Source organism: Arabidopsis thaliana, chromosome 4 (assembly GCF_000001735.4).
Source record: "Arabidopsis thaliana chromosome 4, partial sequence".
Lineage (NCBI taxonomy): Eukaryota > Viridiplantae > Streptophyta > Magnoliopsida > Brassicales > Brassicaceae > Arabidopsis > Arabidopsis thaliana.
Window position 1 is genome coordinate 10,890,533 of NC_003075.7, and position 14,490 is coordinate 10,905,022.

The following is a 14,490-nucleotide window of genomic DNA, read 5'->3' on the forward strand; positions in this document are numbered from 1 at the left end:
AGTTTTTAAAGTGTTACATGAATCATCGACTAATCTATATTTGGATTATTTCTTTCTCCAAAAGGTAATATTATTTACCTAAATTAATATTGGTGGATGATATTAATAACATCAAATCTAAAAAAAAATTGAATAGAGAAAAACAGCAAGACTTTTATTTTTTCTTCAAACTTTTTTCTCCATTGCTCTGTCTCTTCGTTTTCCTTTGTTCTGTCTCTTCGAATTCCTCTTATCTATTATCCAAAGTTTCATTGTATTGTTTGTGTTTGAAAAAACTCTGTCATCAAATGGGGTTTAATCTGTTTCGATGCTCATGTTCTTCTTCCCCAGAAGGGGTCAAAAAATAAGAAAACAGAGCATTAAAATATCAAAAAAAAAAAAGACATAAAAGAAAGATCCGATTAAATAGGGTTTGTGTTTTTCTTTTATTTGATTTGGTTGTTGATGGAAATGGCGTCCTCTGAGGTAGAAATGTCTTCATGCCAAACTTTTAATTGCGTCTTGAGTCGTCCTCACGAGAGATGCACCCAAAGAGACAACAACACCAACAACAACAAGAAGAAGAACAACAATAACAACAATGTCCGAAACATACACGTCGCCGCCTTCGAGAAGAATCTCAATGTTTTTGTAAGAGATCATCTCGAAAACTGTAGCGTCTCCGTTGATGATGTTGTTGATGATTCCATCAAAGCTGTTCCGGAATGTTCTTCCAACAAATCCTCTGTTTCAGATCATCGGCTCTCGAAAACAGAGGAATCTCGGCAAGACGTCCCATCATCGTCTTCTTCTTTAGGATCCGACTCGGATCCGAATTCAGGTCAACCCGAGAACCCGTCAAGAAACGCAGCTTCTTCTCTCGTTCAGATATGGGAGGCGAGGACAACGCAGCAACCACCAAGCTCGAACCAATCCCTAATCGATAGCAGAACAAGTTCTATGGGATCAAACGCTCTAGAGAATTCGGAGTCTCTCGAATCCGTGAAAGAATCTCAAATGATTCAACCGATTGAAGAATGTAACAATGAGGAGGAAGAAGAAGAGATTGAATGTGCACCTCCACCTTTAGAATCTGGAGAGAAAGATAGAGAAGGTGTGAGAGTTATGGATATTATTCGGAAACTAAGCAACGACTCGGAGACAATTACTAATAATGACAATGGAAGCAGCGGCAATGACAATAGTAAAGAAGTTCAAACAACAGAAGCAAGAAGTTTTCCTCAGGTTGCTTGTTCCCCAAGAATCAGAGGTCGTCAAGCTTTGGCTGATTTGTTGGTGCAGATGACGCGTGATCGAGAAAAAGACTTGGCTTGTTTACGAGAACGTCATTGTGTTTCAAAGTTCACGAATCGTGGAAGGATTCAGGTATGTAATTGGTGATCTCTCATCAAGACTGATGTTAAAATTGTAGGGTTTTAGTTAGGGCTAATGATTTGTGTTTTGTGGTATTTAGTCTACGCTTAGAATTCGATGTTACGAAAGGTGCCTTGCGATTCAAGGTAGACATCGGTCTAAATCAACATCAGCAGGATCTGATTCAAACCGATCGTCACGAGGTTCTGGTGTGATGCATCTTCTCAGGTAATGTTTGTTGATTTGTTCTGGTTTAGTATATAATGAGGTTTGAATCAATGAAATGAAATGCAGGGAGAAATATAAGGCAAATTCTGAGAACATTGAGACTGGAGCTTCAACTAGTCATGCGTCTACTCGGGGTCGGATTATGGATAAAGACCCTCACAAAGCTACAGAGAAGAAGGTTTTGCAGGAGACAATAGAGAAGAGTGGAGTAAAGGAGATTAAGGAGGTGGTTTCTGCGGTTGAGAATGCGAAGAAAGGTGTCTTAAGTGAAATTTCAGAGAATAGGAATGGTTTAAAGAAACTTGCAGGAGAAACTATCCAGAAAGAAACTGTAGAAGGGAAAGGCGAAAAGCGAGAGACGAAGGAGAAAGTTATTTCCAAAGAAAGTCTTGAAGGGAAAGGCGAGAAGAGAGAATCAACTAAGGAGAAAGCTATTGCTAAGGAAAGTGTAGCAGAGAAGGCTTTGGTTGGAATAGCTGAGAAGGTGAATCTATGGAACTCAGATGAGAAAATGAATAGAAGAAAAGTGGTGGAGAAAGGTAAAACTGAAGGCAATACTAATACTGAGAGGGTTGAGAGAAATGATGTATTGGAAGAAGCTACAAGAAGAATCCTTAGTGTCGAAAGTGCCGAAAGAAGCAGTACTACTACTTCAAAGGAAACGATGACACGGTGTGAGGTTGCTGAGAAAGTAGTGAAAGGAAAGAAAAAGGAAGATTTTGTTTCTTTGGAATCTAATAAGTCCAAAGAAGTTGAAGATGGAAACATTAAGCCTCAAGGAGTTACCACACAAGCAGATAGTTGTTTGCGTAAACCGGCTATAGAGGAAAAAGTTTTGCAGGAGACAACTGTAAAGAGTGATTTAAAGAAACCTACTGAGAAGGAAAGTAGAGAAGAGAGGAGAGAAATTGAGGAAGAAGAAAGCACTTCGATGGGAATAGCAGAGAAGGTGAATCTTTGGAACTCCAAGGAGAAAAAAAATAGGAGAAAAGCTATGGAGAAAGGCAAAGGTAAAACTGAAGGCAAAGCTATTACTGAGACAAATGAATTGTTGCAAGAAGCTTCAAGAAGAATTAGTAATGTCGAAACTGCAGAGAGAAGCATTGATACTTCATGGATAACGGTGGTGAAAGTTGTTGGTGACAGAGTTATTATGGATAAAAGAAAGAGTAGTGGAGAAACTACGCGATCTGCAGAGATAGGAGGAGGAAAGAAAGAGGAAGATTTGGCATCTGTAGAAGCTAAGTCCAAAGATGTTATTGAGGATAAAAACATGAATCCACAAGCTGTGATTCATGGGTCTAAAGAGAGGGATAAAGAGAGGAACTCTTCACAAAACGGTGAAGAAACATTGAGTCTGCGAAACTCAGAAGCTAAGTCTACTAAAGAGATTGAGAGACAAGAAGTTACACAAGAAGAAAAATCTGTGAGTCATGGGTCTAGAGAAAAGGATAAAGAGAGAAATTCTTTACAATACGGTGAAAAAATGTGTTTTCTGCGGAACTCGGAAGCTAAGTCTACTAAAGAGATTGAGAGAAACAAGTCTCAAGAAGTATCACAAGGAGAAGAATCTGCGAGTCATGGCTCTAGAGAGAGTGCTAAAGAGAAAAATTCTTCACAACAGGATGATGAAACGTCGACTCATCGAAACCCAAATGACAAAAAAGGCATTAAGGAACCCGAGGACGAAGAGAGCAAGAAGGTAGAACGCGAAGAAACGGGAGAAAACGTGGAAGAAGCATCAGTAGAGTTTGTAAATGATTGGGATGGAAACGAAATGGAAGAAGAAGAAGAAGAAGAATATGGAGATTATTTTAATGGAGATGATGATTGGATTCACGATATATCGCGGCCACGAAGTTACTGGGAAGATCTAAGGAAAGAAAGGTATCTTGAGGTTCTCAACACTGAATCAGAGAAGAAAGATATTTGCAATCTCATTGAGAGGTATATATTTCTATGATCATTCATCAAATCCCTCAAAAGCATTAAACTTGAAACTTTACTTGACTTTTGATGTTTAGACTAATTTTAATTTTGTATACCGCTGTGCAGACGAACAGTTTCCAACTTTTTGACTAGTGATTTGCGACAAAAGATTGATAATTTGATGATCACTCGCGTGCAAAGTCATATAGGCGTACCACTCAATCAAATAGAAGAAGGAGACGAATATGAAGAAGAGTGGGAAGTTGAGTGTTCAGCAAGAAACGAGGAAGATAATGAAACAGAGGAAGAACCAGAGAAGACAAATCTTGAAGCTCCAAGCGATGTTTGCAGCCAATCATCAGCAAGGAGTAGTACCATGATGTCGTGGAATTTCAGAGACCAGGACATTGACAAGGATAACGAACCGACAACGTCTTTGTCTCTTCCTGAACCTTTAGTTCCCACAAATCAATCTGTGAGTTTTGTTCTTGTTTTTTTTCGTCAAGTTTAGGTTACGTGTTGGTGAAGTAACCTGAAATCTTAACTTATTAGACACAGGACATGCAGACGATAAGTGATCTCAAGGAACAAATGGAGCAACTTCAACGAGAAATGCTCGAGCTACGAAATACCGTTAAATCTTGCATCGATATGCAACTTCATTTCCAGAAATCTGTAACTCAAGATCTGTCTCGTTCTGGTCAGTTTTATCATCATCATCACATTAAACACATTTTAGATTTATTCGTTACAAAGAAATCAAACTGATTAATAATCTTTTAGGCTCATCAGCAGAACAACGAGTAGACCCGAAGAAAGATCCTTTGAAACGCAAGTGTTGCGTTTGCTCTGAGATGCCTGTTGATTCGCTCCTGTATAGGTACTTCTGTTTGATATATCGCAACTTCAAATCGGAAACGCTGAAATAATAACTGGCGGTCTTGGTCTTCCTTTTAACAGGTGTGGACATATGTGCACATGTCTGAAATGTGCTCATGAATTGCAATGGAGCAGTAAGAAATGTCCGATATGTATGGCTCCAATTGTTGACGTTGTGAGGGCTTTTCTTGATTCTTAGGACCCAAGAAACCACAAAACATTGCTAGTTTCTCCATTGATTTGAAAATGTGTCACATTTGAATATACATAATAAACATTTTGTTTGTCTTCACGTGTTATGCCGACTTCTAAAGACTTTATTATTCTCCTATTCTTCTATGAAGTGAAACCATTACTTTGTAGTAAATTCAATTTGTTGAGCAAAAGCTAAAAGTACATTAAAGAGGATAATAATGAATCTTGGTCTTCTTGGTGATATGGATAAGGATAAACATTGTAGTATTTGGAGGCTATGGATGTAAGAAAATACTTTTTCGACCGTTTTGAGCTTTGGAAAAGTTAAAAAAAAATTATAAAGAATTTGATTTTTATGTTAAAATATATAAAAGAAATTGAAGAAAAGGCAATTGAAAGTTTGAAACGTTAGAGAGAAGCCAAGCAAAAAGACACGTCTGCGCCATGTGTCTTACAGATTTTGGAAGCTTAAAACGAAACTGCGTAATTTTAAAAAAGTATACAAAACGATATTAACAAACAAATTATAGAAAACCATATTAAAAAGCCATGTAAATCCATTTTCTATACCTGCAATGTCACCCTCAGAAAACTCGAAATTATACGCCATCAAATTTAGAAACTTACATGGTTAAAGCAAACTCATTAAATTGTTACGACAATGCCAAAAAAAAAAAAAAGACACAATCATTTGAGAAATTAGCTGTGTATACCATAAGCTTTTCATTATGTGGTTGATTTTTAGTGGCTGCTCTGCTAATAATTTTCTGTTGTTGATTGATACATGACTTGGCTTTGAGCACATGTCAACTTTGCGATACGAAATATAATGGTTGTTCCATATTATTAAATTATCATGAACAATTTAGATTTTGATTCTATGATTATATACTAAACATAGGAATCAATAGTTGTTAATCATTTTTCATAAAGTTGATAATTTGGTCTTCAATAATAGCTTAAATTGCTCTCTCTCTTTTATTGTTTACAAAATACACTCTCCTTTTGACCTGACCTTCCCTTCACTATACGGTTTCCTCTGGTGACGTCTGCAAGTCAAAATAATACAGAAATAAGGAATGTGTTATTATTCAGCCAAATGAAGAAACATAATTATTTTACATGACTAGAATTTTTTTTTACTTTTCAATAAAAAAAGAGACTTAAATCAAAAATGAAAAAACAGAGATTGAAATTAAGATTTGGCATAGAATTTTTTCATTTAATCAAACACGAAAGTCGAATTAAAATAGTACAGAACAAAAGAAAAATAGAAATAAAGTAAACACTCCTAGCTAAAATCTCTCCTTTCATAGGAATGTCTGGTAATTCTACATATGAATGGATTCAGTAGTTGTCTTTTGTAAGTATCTTTTTTCGTTGTACTCAAATAGCATATTAATTCTGGAAATATCATTGAACTTACATATTACAGTAATTAAAAAAAACATAATTAAGTTGTCAAAAAATAACAAAACAAATAAAGAAACAGGTGTGTTCACACTCAAAAAAATACAGACTAGTAGAAGAATTAAAAACGACTCTTCTCGCCGACTCGTTGAAAAAGTGAGAGACACACAACTTCGGAGCGAATCTATTCTTCTTCTTCTTCTTCTTCTTCTTCTTCTTCTTCCTCCGTTTTTTTCATCTTCTTCTCTGTTTCGAGAGATCCACTAGTGAAAGAGTCAGCACCATGGCCATGGTCAAAGAGAAAGAACAAAACACTAAAGACAAAAAACTCCTCGTCGGCGTCATTTGGAACTTCTCCGCCGAGCTCAAGCTCACTTTCATGGCGTTACTTGTTCTCTGCACTTTAGCTACTCTCTTACCTTTCATACCTTCTTCATTCTCTCTCTCCACTTCCGATTTCCGCTTCTGCATCTCACGCTTCTCCTCCGCCGTCCCTCTCAACACCACCACCACCGTAGAAGAATCATCATCCTCACCGTCACCGGAGAAGAACCTAGATCGAGTTTTGGATAACGGAGTTATTAAACGGACGTTTACTGGCTACGGCTCAGCAGCTTATAACTTCGTCTCAATGAGTGCTTACAGAGGCGGCGTTAACTCATTCGCCGTTATCGGATTATCATCAAAACCATTACACGTGTACGGTCATCCTTCGTATAGATGCGAATGGGTCTCATTAGACCCGACTCAAGATCCGATTTCAACAACCGGGTTTAAAATCTTAACCGATTGGGGTTACGGACGGATCTACACAACAGTCGTCGTTAACTGTACTTTCTCATCAATCTCCGCCGTGAATCCACAAAACTCCGGTGGAACTCTCATCCTCCACGCCACCACCGGAGATCCAACTCTCAATCTCACCGATTCAATCTCAGTCCTAACCGAACCTCCCAAATCCGTCGATTTCGATCTCTATAACTCCACGAAGAAGACGAAGAAGTACGATTATCTCTATTGCGGATCGTCCTTATACGGTAACCTAAGTCCGCAACGAGTTAGAGAATGGATCGCTTACCACGTTAGATTCTTCGGTGAACGGTCACATTTCGTGCTACACGACGCCGGAGGGATTCATGAGGAAGTGTTCGAGGTTTTAAAGCCATGGATTGAGCTAGGGAGAGTGACGTTACATGATATTAGAGATCAAGAACGATTCGATGGATATTATCATAATCAGTTCATGATAGTGAATGATTGTTTGCATAGGTATAGATTCATGACGAAGTGGATGTTCTTCTTTGATGTTGATGAGTTTTTACATGTTCCAGTGAAAGAGACGATTTCGTCTGTGATGGAATCTTTGGAGGAATATTCTCAGTTTACTATTGAACAGATGCCTATGAGTAGTCGGATTTGTTATTCCGGTGATGGTCCGGCGAGAACTTACAGGTAACATTCATAACTTTGTTGATTTTAATGATTGAACGTTAACCAAATCCCATGTGTTGTTTATTGAGTGACTTAGAATATTAGTCACAAGTTTTTTGAAGGTGACATATAATATCAATAAGTATCTGATTCGGTCAACACTTGGCCTGTAAAAGTCTTTGTGCATTCTGTATTAGTCTCCTATGTCGGTCACGATCTTTACTTTTATTGAACATCACATGATTTTACTGAGAAATGTTTTCACATGATTTTAGTGAGAAATGTTTTCACATGATTTTAGTGAGAAATGTTTTAAAGATTCTATCTTTTGTTTGTATCTTTTTTGTTTAATCAGAATAACAATTGAATTGTGATGTAGATTAGTTTAGTATTGAACATCTCTAATGGTTCATCTTAGGAGGGAACATATCGGTTATTGATTTGGTTTAGTTCAGGGACTGATCTAAATGGTATTTGGTTTTGTGTTTCAGGAAATGGGGAATTGAGAAACTGGCATATAGAGACGTCAAGAAGGTTCCAAGACGGGATCGAAAATACGCTGTCCAGCCGGAGAATGTATTCGCGACAGGCGTACACATGTCTCAGAATCTACAAGGGAAAACATACCACAAGGCTGAAAGCAAAATCCGTTACTTCCACTACCATGGTTCGATCTCTCAGCGCCGCGAGCCTTGTCGTCAACTTTTTAACGATTCTCGAGTCGTGTTCGAGAACACTCCTTATGTGCTAGACACTACAATATGTGATGTTGGCCTTGCTGTGAGAACGTTCGAGTTGAGAACGATCGGTGATCGGCTGCTACGGACAAGACAATGAAGAGATGGCAAAAATGAATAGTGAATGTAATCAATCTTTAGAAAGAAGAATTAGAAGGTGTTAAGATGAGTTACTTTGTATTATTTTCTTTTGGGGGTATATTCTTTTATTGTATCATATAATTTGGGTAATGGGTTCATTAATACAGCTTGAAAATACTCTTTGGTATATATATTCTGTATGATGTATGATTTAGAAAAAAGGTCTCTGAGTATATAATCTAGTGATGATAATTGTGGAGATCAAGTAATATCACTGTTTGTATTTGATTACTGTACTCTTAGTTGACAAAAAGAAAATGTCAATATCCATTGGTGTTACTCCAGTAATCCATATGGAACGTTGATTATTTGTTATGTTTGTGGACGATTTTTATAATTGTTTGTTTGTTGTATTCCCTATGAATTAATTATTAACGACAAAAAAGATAGCTTTTGCTTTTTGTGGAGCGAAGGAACGTGCGTTGAGGCTTTTCTTGACGATCACCGAATGGGCCTAAACGTGTGGGTCCACTTAGAATGAAACATATGGGACCCACGTTTCGTGGTTGTTAATCTCGCAAGTCGCAGACCAGAGGCTAGAAAGCTGTCGTTTGTTGCACTAGATAACAAGTGTTTTCATAATCATAACATTACACTATATTATGCGGTGTTAAATCACCCGAGATTTACGTTTGGACCTACACACTTCTTTTCCCCAACGGTTCATTTTAAAAATGATTAACATCGTAATTGTTATGAATAAAGGTGGATGCCCATTATAAGGCCTATCATCTAAGCCCATTATTTAGATGTTTCTAGGGTTTTACCCCTTTCCTTGTACTTCTATATAAAGAACCCTTTATCTCAATGGAATAACACACTCATTTCTTCTATCTCTTTCTCTGTTTATAACACGTTATCAGCACGCTCTAAAAGGTAGATATAGAGATTCTTACATTTTTTTTAAGAACCATGTTTACTTATCGACTCATGGTTCATAGTACTTATTTTCTATTATTGAAACAAAACAATATGAGCCGATCGATGATTATAGTATAGATCGGTAAAAGCAGGTTTTCAATGATTCAATAAAGAAGAGAATCATGCTTATCATTTGTTTCTATAATTACTATCGCATGATTCAATGATTCTACAAAGAAAATCGTTAAAGAAGAGAATCATGCTTGTTAATTGTTAATTTTTGTGATGTACTATTACAATATTGAATATATAAATTACCAATTTTATAATTATATAACTAATTTTGTAACTATTCATAGTCCGGTGGTGGGTGATGCAAGCATGTATTAATGTTTTAGCATTCTAGTTTTGAATAGTTGCATCTATATTCAATATCATTTTATAAATATTATATTGTCTAAAATTCATTTATGATTGATATGATATCTCTTATTTAACTCCTTTGATTAAAACGTTATACATATCTTATCACTTTTAGATATTGACTTTTCTATATTAAATATTTGATTTCCATATATTTGATTGTGTTATTATTATTTTTACTAAAAACGTTGCAAGATAATTTTTTTTTTTATAAGATTTCATATATCTAAATCTTTGTGTTATTATTATCTAAATCTTTTTATAAGATTTCCATATATTTGATTGTGTTATTATTATTTTTACTAAAAACGTTGCAAGATAATTTTTCTTTTTATAAGATTTTTTTCTCTAAATCTTTGTGGTATCTAAATTATAAAAAAAAAAAAAAAAAAAAATTGTTCATGGTTTTGCCCTAATTTTGCACGAAATCATTTTACCCAAATCTTGCACGAATTCATATTACCCTAAATAAAAGTTTTGTCAAGATATATGTAAAATCCAGATTTTGCACAAAATAGTTTTATTCTGATTGGTTTTACAATATTGCATTAAAATTGTATTAGTATATAATACTTGATTATTTTATGAAATAAATTGATTGATAAATAACTTAATTTAAAGGTATAATCACTTATAGAAATTTTCATGAATGACTAGTTTAATGTATCTTAAAAAGATATCATATTTTTGATGGTCAAATTTTTTTTTAAGAACTTAAATTATCACTAGAAGTTGAGAAAATAAATATGGTAAAAAACAAAAAAAAACAAAAAAAAACAAAAAAAAAAAAAATTTCTAACGATGAAATAATCTAATATATCAAGTAGTATAAAATCTTATTAAAAGACTCTAGAAGAGCATATACATTGTTTTCTATGGGAATACAAAATTAAAATCATCGATGCGGTATAGTTCTCCAAATCTCAAAGTTAATATGATGAGATATAAATACATTATGATTCTAGAGTGGAATTCAATACGAGATGGATGAACTTGAAGTTTCATCATTTCGAGGAGGAGAAGTAATGAATCTCACATGGATAATAAGTGACATATTTAGAAGATTATGTTCAATCTTTGACTACTAAAGATCTAAAAGTTGTATAAAGCAATTCTTATACGAATGTGTTATTAGATAAAATAAGTTATAATTAGTTATTACTAAAACATCAAGACTTGAAGTCTCTTTGTGAATATAACTCACATTGTTAAGAGAATATCTCTGATGCGGAGATGGTAAAACAGACACTTAAACTTTTACGCAAGTATTGTTGTCTTGTAGACATAATATTTTGAAAGAAATTTTGAGAACTATTATAAACTTAAATCGAGTGTTTTTCAAAGGCTAAGAAAACATATGAGTTATCTATGATAAGTAATACTCATATTCTGAAGTGAATATAAGATCTTACATAGTTAGTCAAATTTAATATCGTTTATACTAGAATATAAAATTTTAATTATTATCTCGTTATTGTTTTATTAACATATGATTGATTATTAAAATACATGGAAGTAATTTTGATTATAAGATCTCATTAAGGGAGTAACTGATAAGCAATGAAAAGTAAATTAGAAGTTTTGAAAGAACTAGAAGTTTCAAAAAAATTAAAAGTTTCAAGAGTATATTTGGCTTAACCGGATTGGTCATCCTGGTTTAATGATGATGTGAAAGTATTGAGAATTATGTGGACATTAGGTGAAAAACCAGAAGATTCTCCCTAATGATTTATCAAATGTTACTTGCTCAGAAAGCAATATGATAATGTGATTTTTACCAGTGTAAGTAATTTGGACTTTATCTATTCGTAAGTATATACAAGGAGATAATTATGGGTTGATCACCCACTATATGACATTTAGATACCTAATGGTTGTAAAAGATGCATCGATTCAATGGACGCATTGACTCGATTGTTGCATCGACAAGAAGGTCATATTTATCCTTGTTATAAACCCGCAACATAGAGTTTGCGAGATTACTTTCTTGATTAAAGTACAAAGAGTATTTTAGTGGATCATTCATAATAACCATTATTGGATATCCGTTGGGATAAGTGTTTAACATTTTGAAATTCATGTTCATACACAAAATGTTTTAGTAACATCGATATGCATCAAGCCAATGAATAATTAATAGTTTTCCCCATTATTATTGGTTTTGGGTCAGAAACCAAATAGTTTTCATCTAAAAGCTTTGAATGTGAAAAGTGCTCCACCACAGCATGCAGAGATGAACCCTCAAAGGAGGATAAGAATACATGTTGGATATGAATGATAACTAAGCCATCCTAGAAGGATTTATATACCGCTCGTTTTGAAGACTATCATATTATATAGTCAGCTATTCCAACATAAGGGGGAGAATGTATACAGCTAGTGAAAAAGATAAATAGAAATGAATTATCAATGATCCTCGGAGTAAAGAATGTATATTAAGAGTCCAAAAGATAATTCAATTACAGAATTTAGCGTTGTAATTGCCAGACGCATTTGCTGACCCAAATAAAGTGATGAAGTCACTTATACCAGTTGTAAATTAAATGCTCTAGAATATAATGAATGTCCTGTAAGGACCAATTTCAAACTGTTATTGAGTCTTAAGATCGCATGAAGCGTAATAGACCTTGGTTCCAAATATAAATATCCTCGTAAGAGTGAAGGAGCAGAAAATTAAAAATGACCAAATTGAGGAAATAAAAATTTTGATAATCTCTTGAAGAAAGAAAATGATCTCTAAAAGAGACATAAACATGACAAATGAAACATTCAAGTACTTGACAATGAAGAGATCTAGCTAGCTATGTCATTTCAAAATATAATGGAATCAAAAGCAAATCGACGTCGTAATATATTTGCATGCTATGAGCAGTTGATATTATGGATAAAAAGGAGGATCATGAAAGAAAGTCTATTGAAAAGTGTACACAAAGTAATGATTAGCCAAAAATGGAAAAGAAGAAATAGACATATAATTATAATCTCTAGTAGAGATATTTGGACTAGTAGTCTATGCACATGATGTGTAAAACCAGTGGAAAATAAAATGAGTCTTTATGGTGAAAGAATAGTGAAATTAATGAGATTTTCACAAAGATAAGAAATGTATTATGAAGAGATATATTCTTTTGTGGTGGATGTAATATATATTTTTTTTTAAGTATCTAAAGTCTGGCAATAAGAGACGGAACACTGGATATGACATTTATATGAAATTCTTGAAAGATATAATCTCTGAAGGATTAATTATATGAGAATTATGTTCTCTAAAACTCTACTCGATCGAATAAAAAGAAATATGTAACATGGCATATAATCATATAAATGTATATTTATGTTGAGTTTGTCAAAATATATTGATCAAATTAATATTTGTTTTGAAAATCATTAAAAACTCCTACAGAGTTATCATAAGTAATACGATGACAATAATGTATGATAAAATATCACTAGATAATGATATTTATAAGTCTATATGAAAACCATATAATTTTGATCATTAAGATTATGGTTATTAATTCCAACGAGATATTGTATTTGATTGAAAATCATCTCCTGAAGAAGATGTTTCCGAGGGGGAGATTGAATGATATGCGTGGATGTACCCTTTTTCCTTATCATAGTTTTTATCCCACATGATTTTTCTTTGACAAGGTTTTTAACAAGACATTAAAGAACACGCAAATAATACACTTGATGAATATTAAGAAATTCTATCAATCATCCAAATGAATATTATACACTAATGATATTTAGAGAAATAAATAAGATGGTCAAGATGAATCATCTAAAAGATTCATGAGCAGAAGAATGGCGTTGTACTTTATCCAGAAATTTGTTCAAGAGAAGATTTGGCAGACTTATTCTCAAATACTGTTTATTCTCTGTCACATCTTCTAATCATGCAGAGATTTTACCAACTCATGAAGCTAGCCGCAAGTGTGTTTGGCTAAGATCCATAGTTCACCATATACAAGAAGACTGTGGTCTATATGCAGGGAAAAAGACTCCAACAATTATGTACGAAGACAATGCAACATGCATCGCACAACTCAAAGACGGATACATCAAAGGCGATAGAACAAAGCACATCCTACCAAAATTCTTCTACACACACGATCTACAAAAGAGCGGCGATGTACGAGTTCTACAGATCCGTTCGAATGATAATCTGGCTGACTTATTCACCAAGGCGCTACCTACTGCTACTTTCAAGAAGTTAGTCTATCGTATCGGATTACGCCGTCTCAAAGATCTCGTCGAATATACTCATAAGGGGGAGTAATTGTATGTTGCACTCTTTTTCCCTTAACCATGGTTTTTCCCATTGGGTTTTTCTGGTAAGGTTTTTAATGAGGCAGCATTTCAAATACTTTACGAGTTATGATACTATAATGGTCATCAGGGGGAGTGTTATGAATAAAGATGGATGCCCATTATAAGGCCCATCATCTAAGCCCATCATCTAGATGTTTCTAGGGTTTTACTCTTTCCTTGTACTCCTATATAAAGAACCCTTTATCTCAATGGAATAACACACTCATTTCTTCTATCTCTTTCTCTGTTTATAACAGTAATCACTTTCGTTAGATATTTTTCCATAATGACATGAAAAAAGCTTAATTTGATTACTACACGCAGACATTTACAACATTGATGTTTAGACTTTTGATTTAAACAACGGAAACCAGGCCCGGCTCTACACATGTGCTGGAGGAGCTGAGGCACAGGGTCCACCCAAAATTTCTCTTTTTTTTAAGTAAATCTAGTACAATTACGATCCAAAAAAAAAATTACATAACAAAACACAGGAAATGAGAACTAATTTTTTTTCCAGCTCTAGGTCCTTTATTATTTTGAGCCGGCCCTGACGAAAACACACAAGAAAATTTCTATATATGCG

At 34.3% G+C, this 14,490-nt stretch overlaps 2 protein-coding genes and 1 pseudogene across 5 annotated transcripts; all 3 read left to right on the plus strand.

Moving 5' to 3' along the window:
* Window positions 1-101: 101 nt before the first annotated feature.
* AT4G20160 (golgin family A protein) lies at window positions 102-4,720 on the plus strand (the record flags this gene model as incomplete). Of its 3 annotated transcripts, none has more annotated exons than NM_001341402.1 (7): window positions 102-1,365; window positions 1,454-1,581; window positions 1,648-3,528; window positions 3,637-3,985; window positions 4,063-4,210; window positions 4,294-4,390; window positions 4,471-4,720. In NM_001341402.1, 7 exons carry the CDS (start codon window positions 445-447, stop codon window positions 4,586-4,588), a joined length of 3,642 nt encoding a protein of 1,213 aa, NP_001328820.1. The 3 variants fall into 3 exon arrangements, with proteins under 3 accessions (NP_001328820.1, NP_001328821.1, NP_193749.1); NM_001341403.1 differs by having other exon boundaries at window positions 451-1,365; window positions 4,471-4,674; NM_118135.1 differs by lacking the exon at window positions 4,471-4,720 and having other exon boundaries at window positions 451-1,365; window positions 4,294-4,439.
* Window positions 4,721-6,046: 1,326 nt separating this feature from the next.
* GALS3 (glycosyltransferase family protein (DUF23)) lies at window positions 6,047-8,609 on the plus strand. Its single transcript, NM_118136.4, has 2 exons — window positions 6,047-7,446; window positions 7,917-8,609. Exons 1-2 carry the CDS (start codon window positions 6,278-6,280, stop codon window positions 8,260-8,262), a joined length of 1,515 nt encoding a protein of 504 aa, NP_193750.1. The 5' UTR covers window positions 6,047-6,277; the 3' UTR covers window positions 8,263-8,609.
* A 1,961-nt stretch (window positions 8,610-10,570) lies between these two features.
* Window positions 10,571-13,872, plus strand: AT4G20180 (annotated as a pseudogene; the record flags this gene model as incomplete). The annotated part of the gene is made up of 1 exon: window positions 10,571-13,872.
* Between the last annotated feature and the right edge of the window lie 618 nt (window positions 13,873-14,490).

Excerpts from the sequence above, each read along its gene's own strand:
- GALS3 (NM_118136.4), top strand. The coding sequence starts at position 6,278 with ATGGCCATGGTCAAAGAGAAAGAACAAAACACTAAAGACAAAAAACTC. Across the intron at positions 7,447-7,916 it reads GGTCCGGCGAGAACTTACAG|GAAATGGGGAATTGAGAAAC; the intron begins GTAACATTCATA and ends TTTGTGTTTCAG.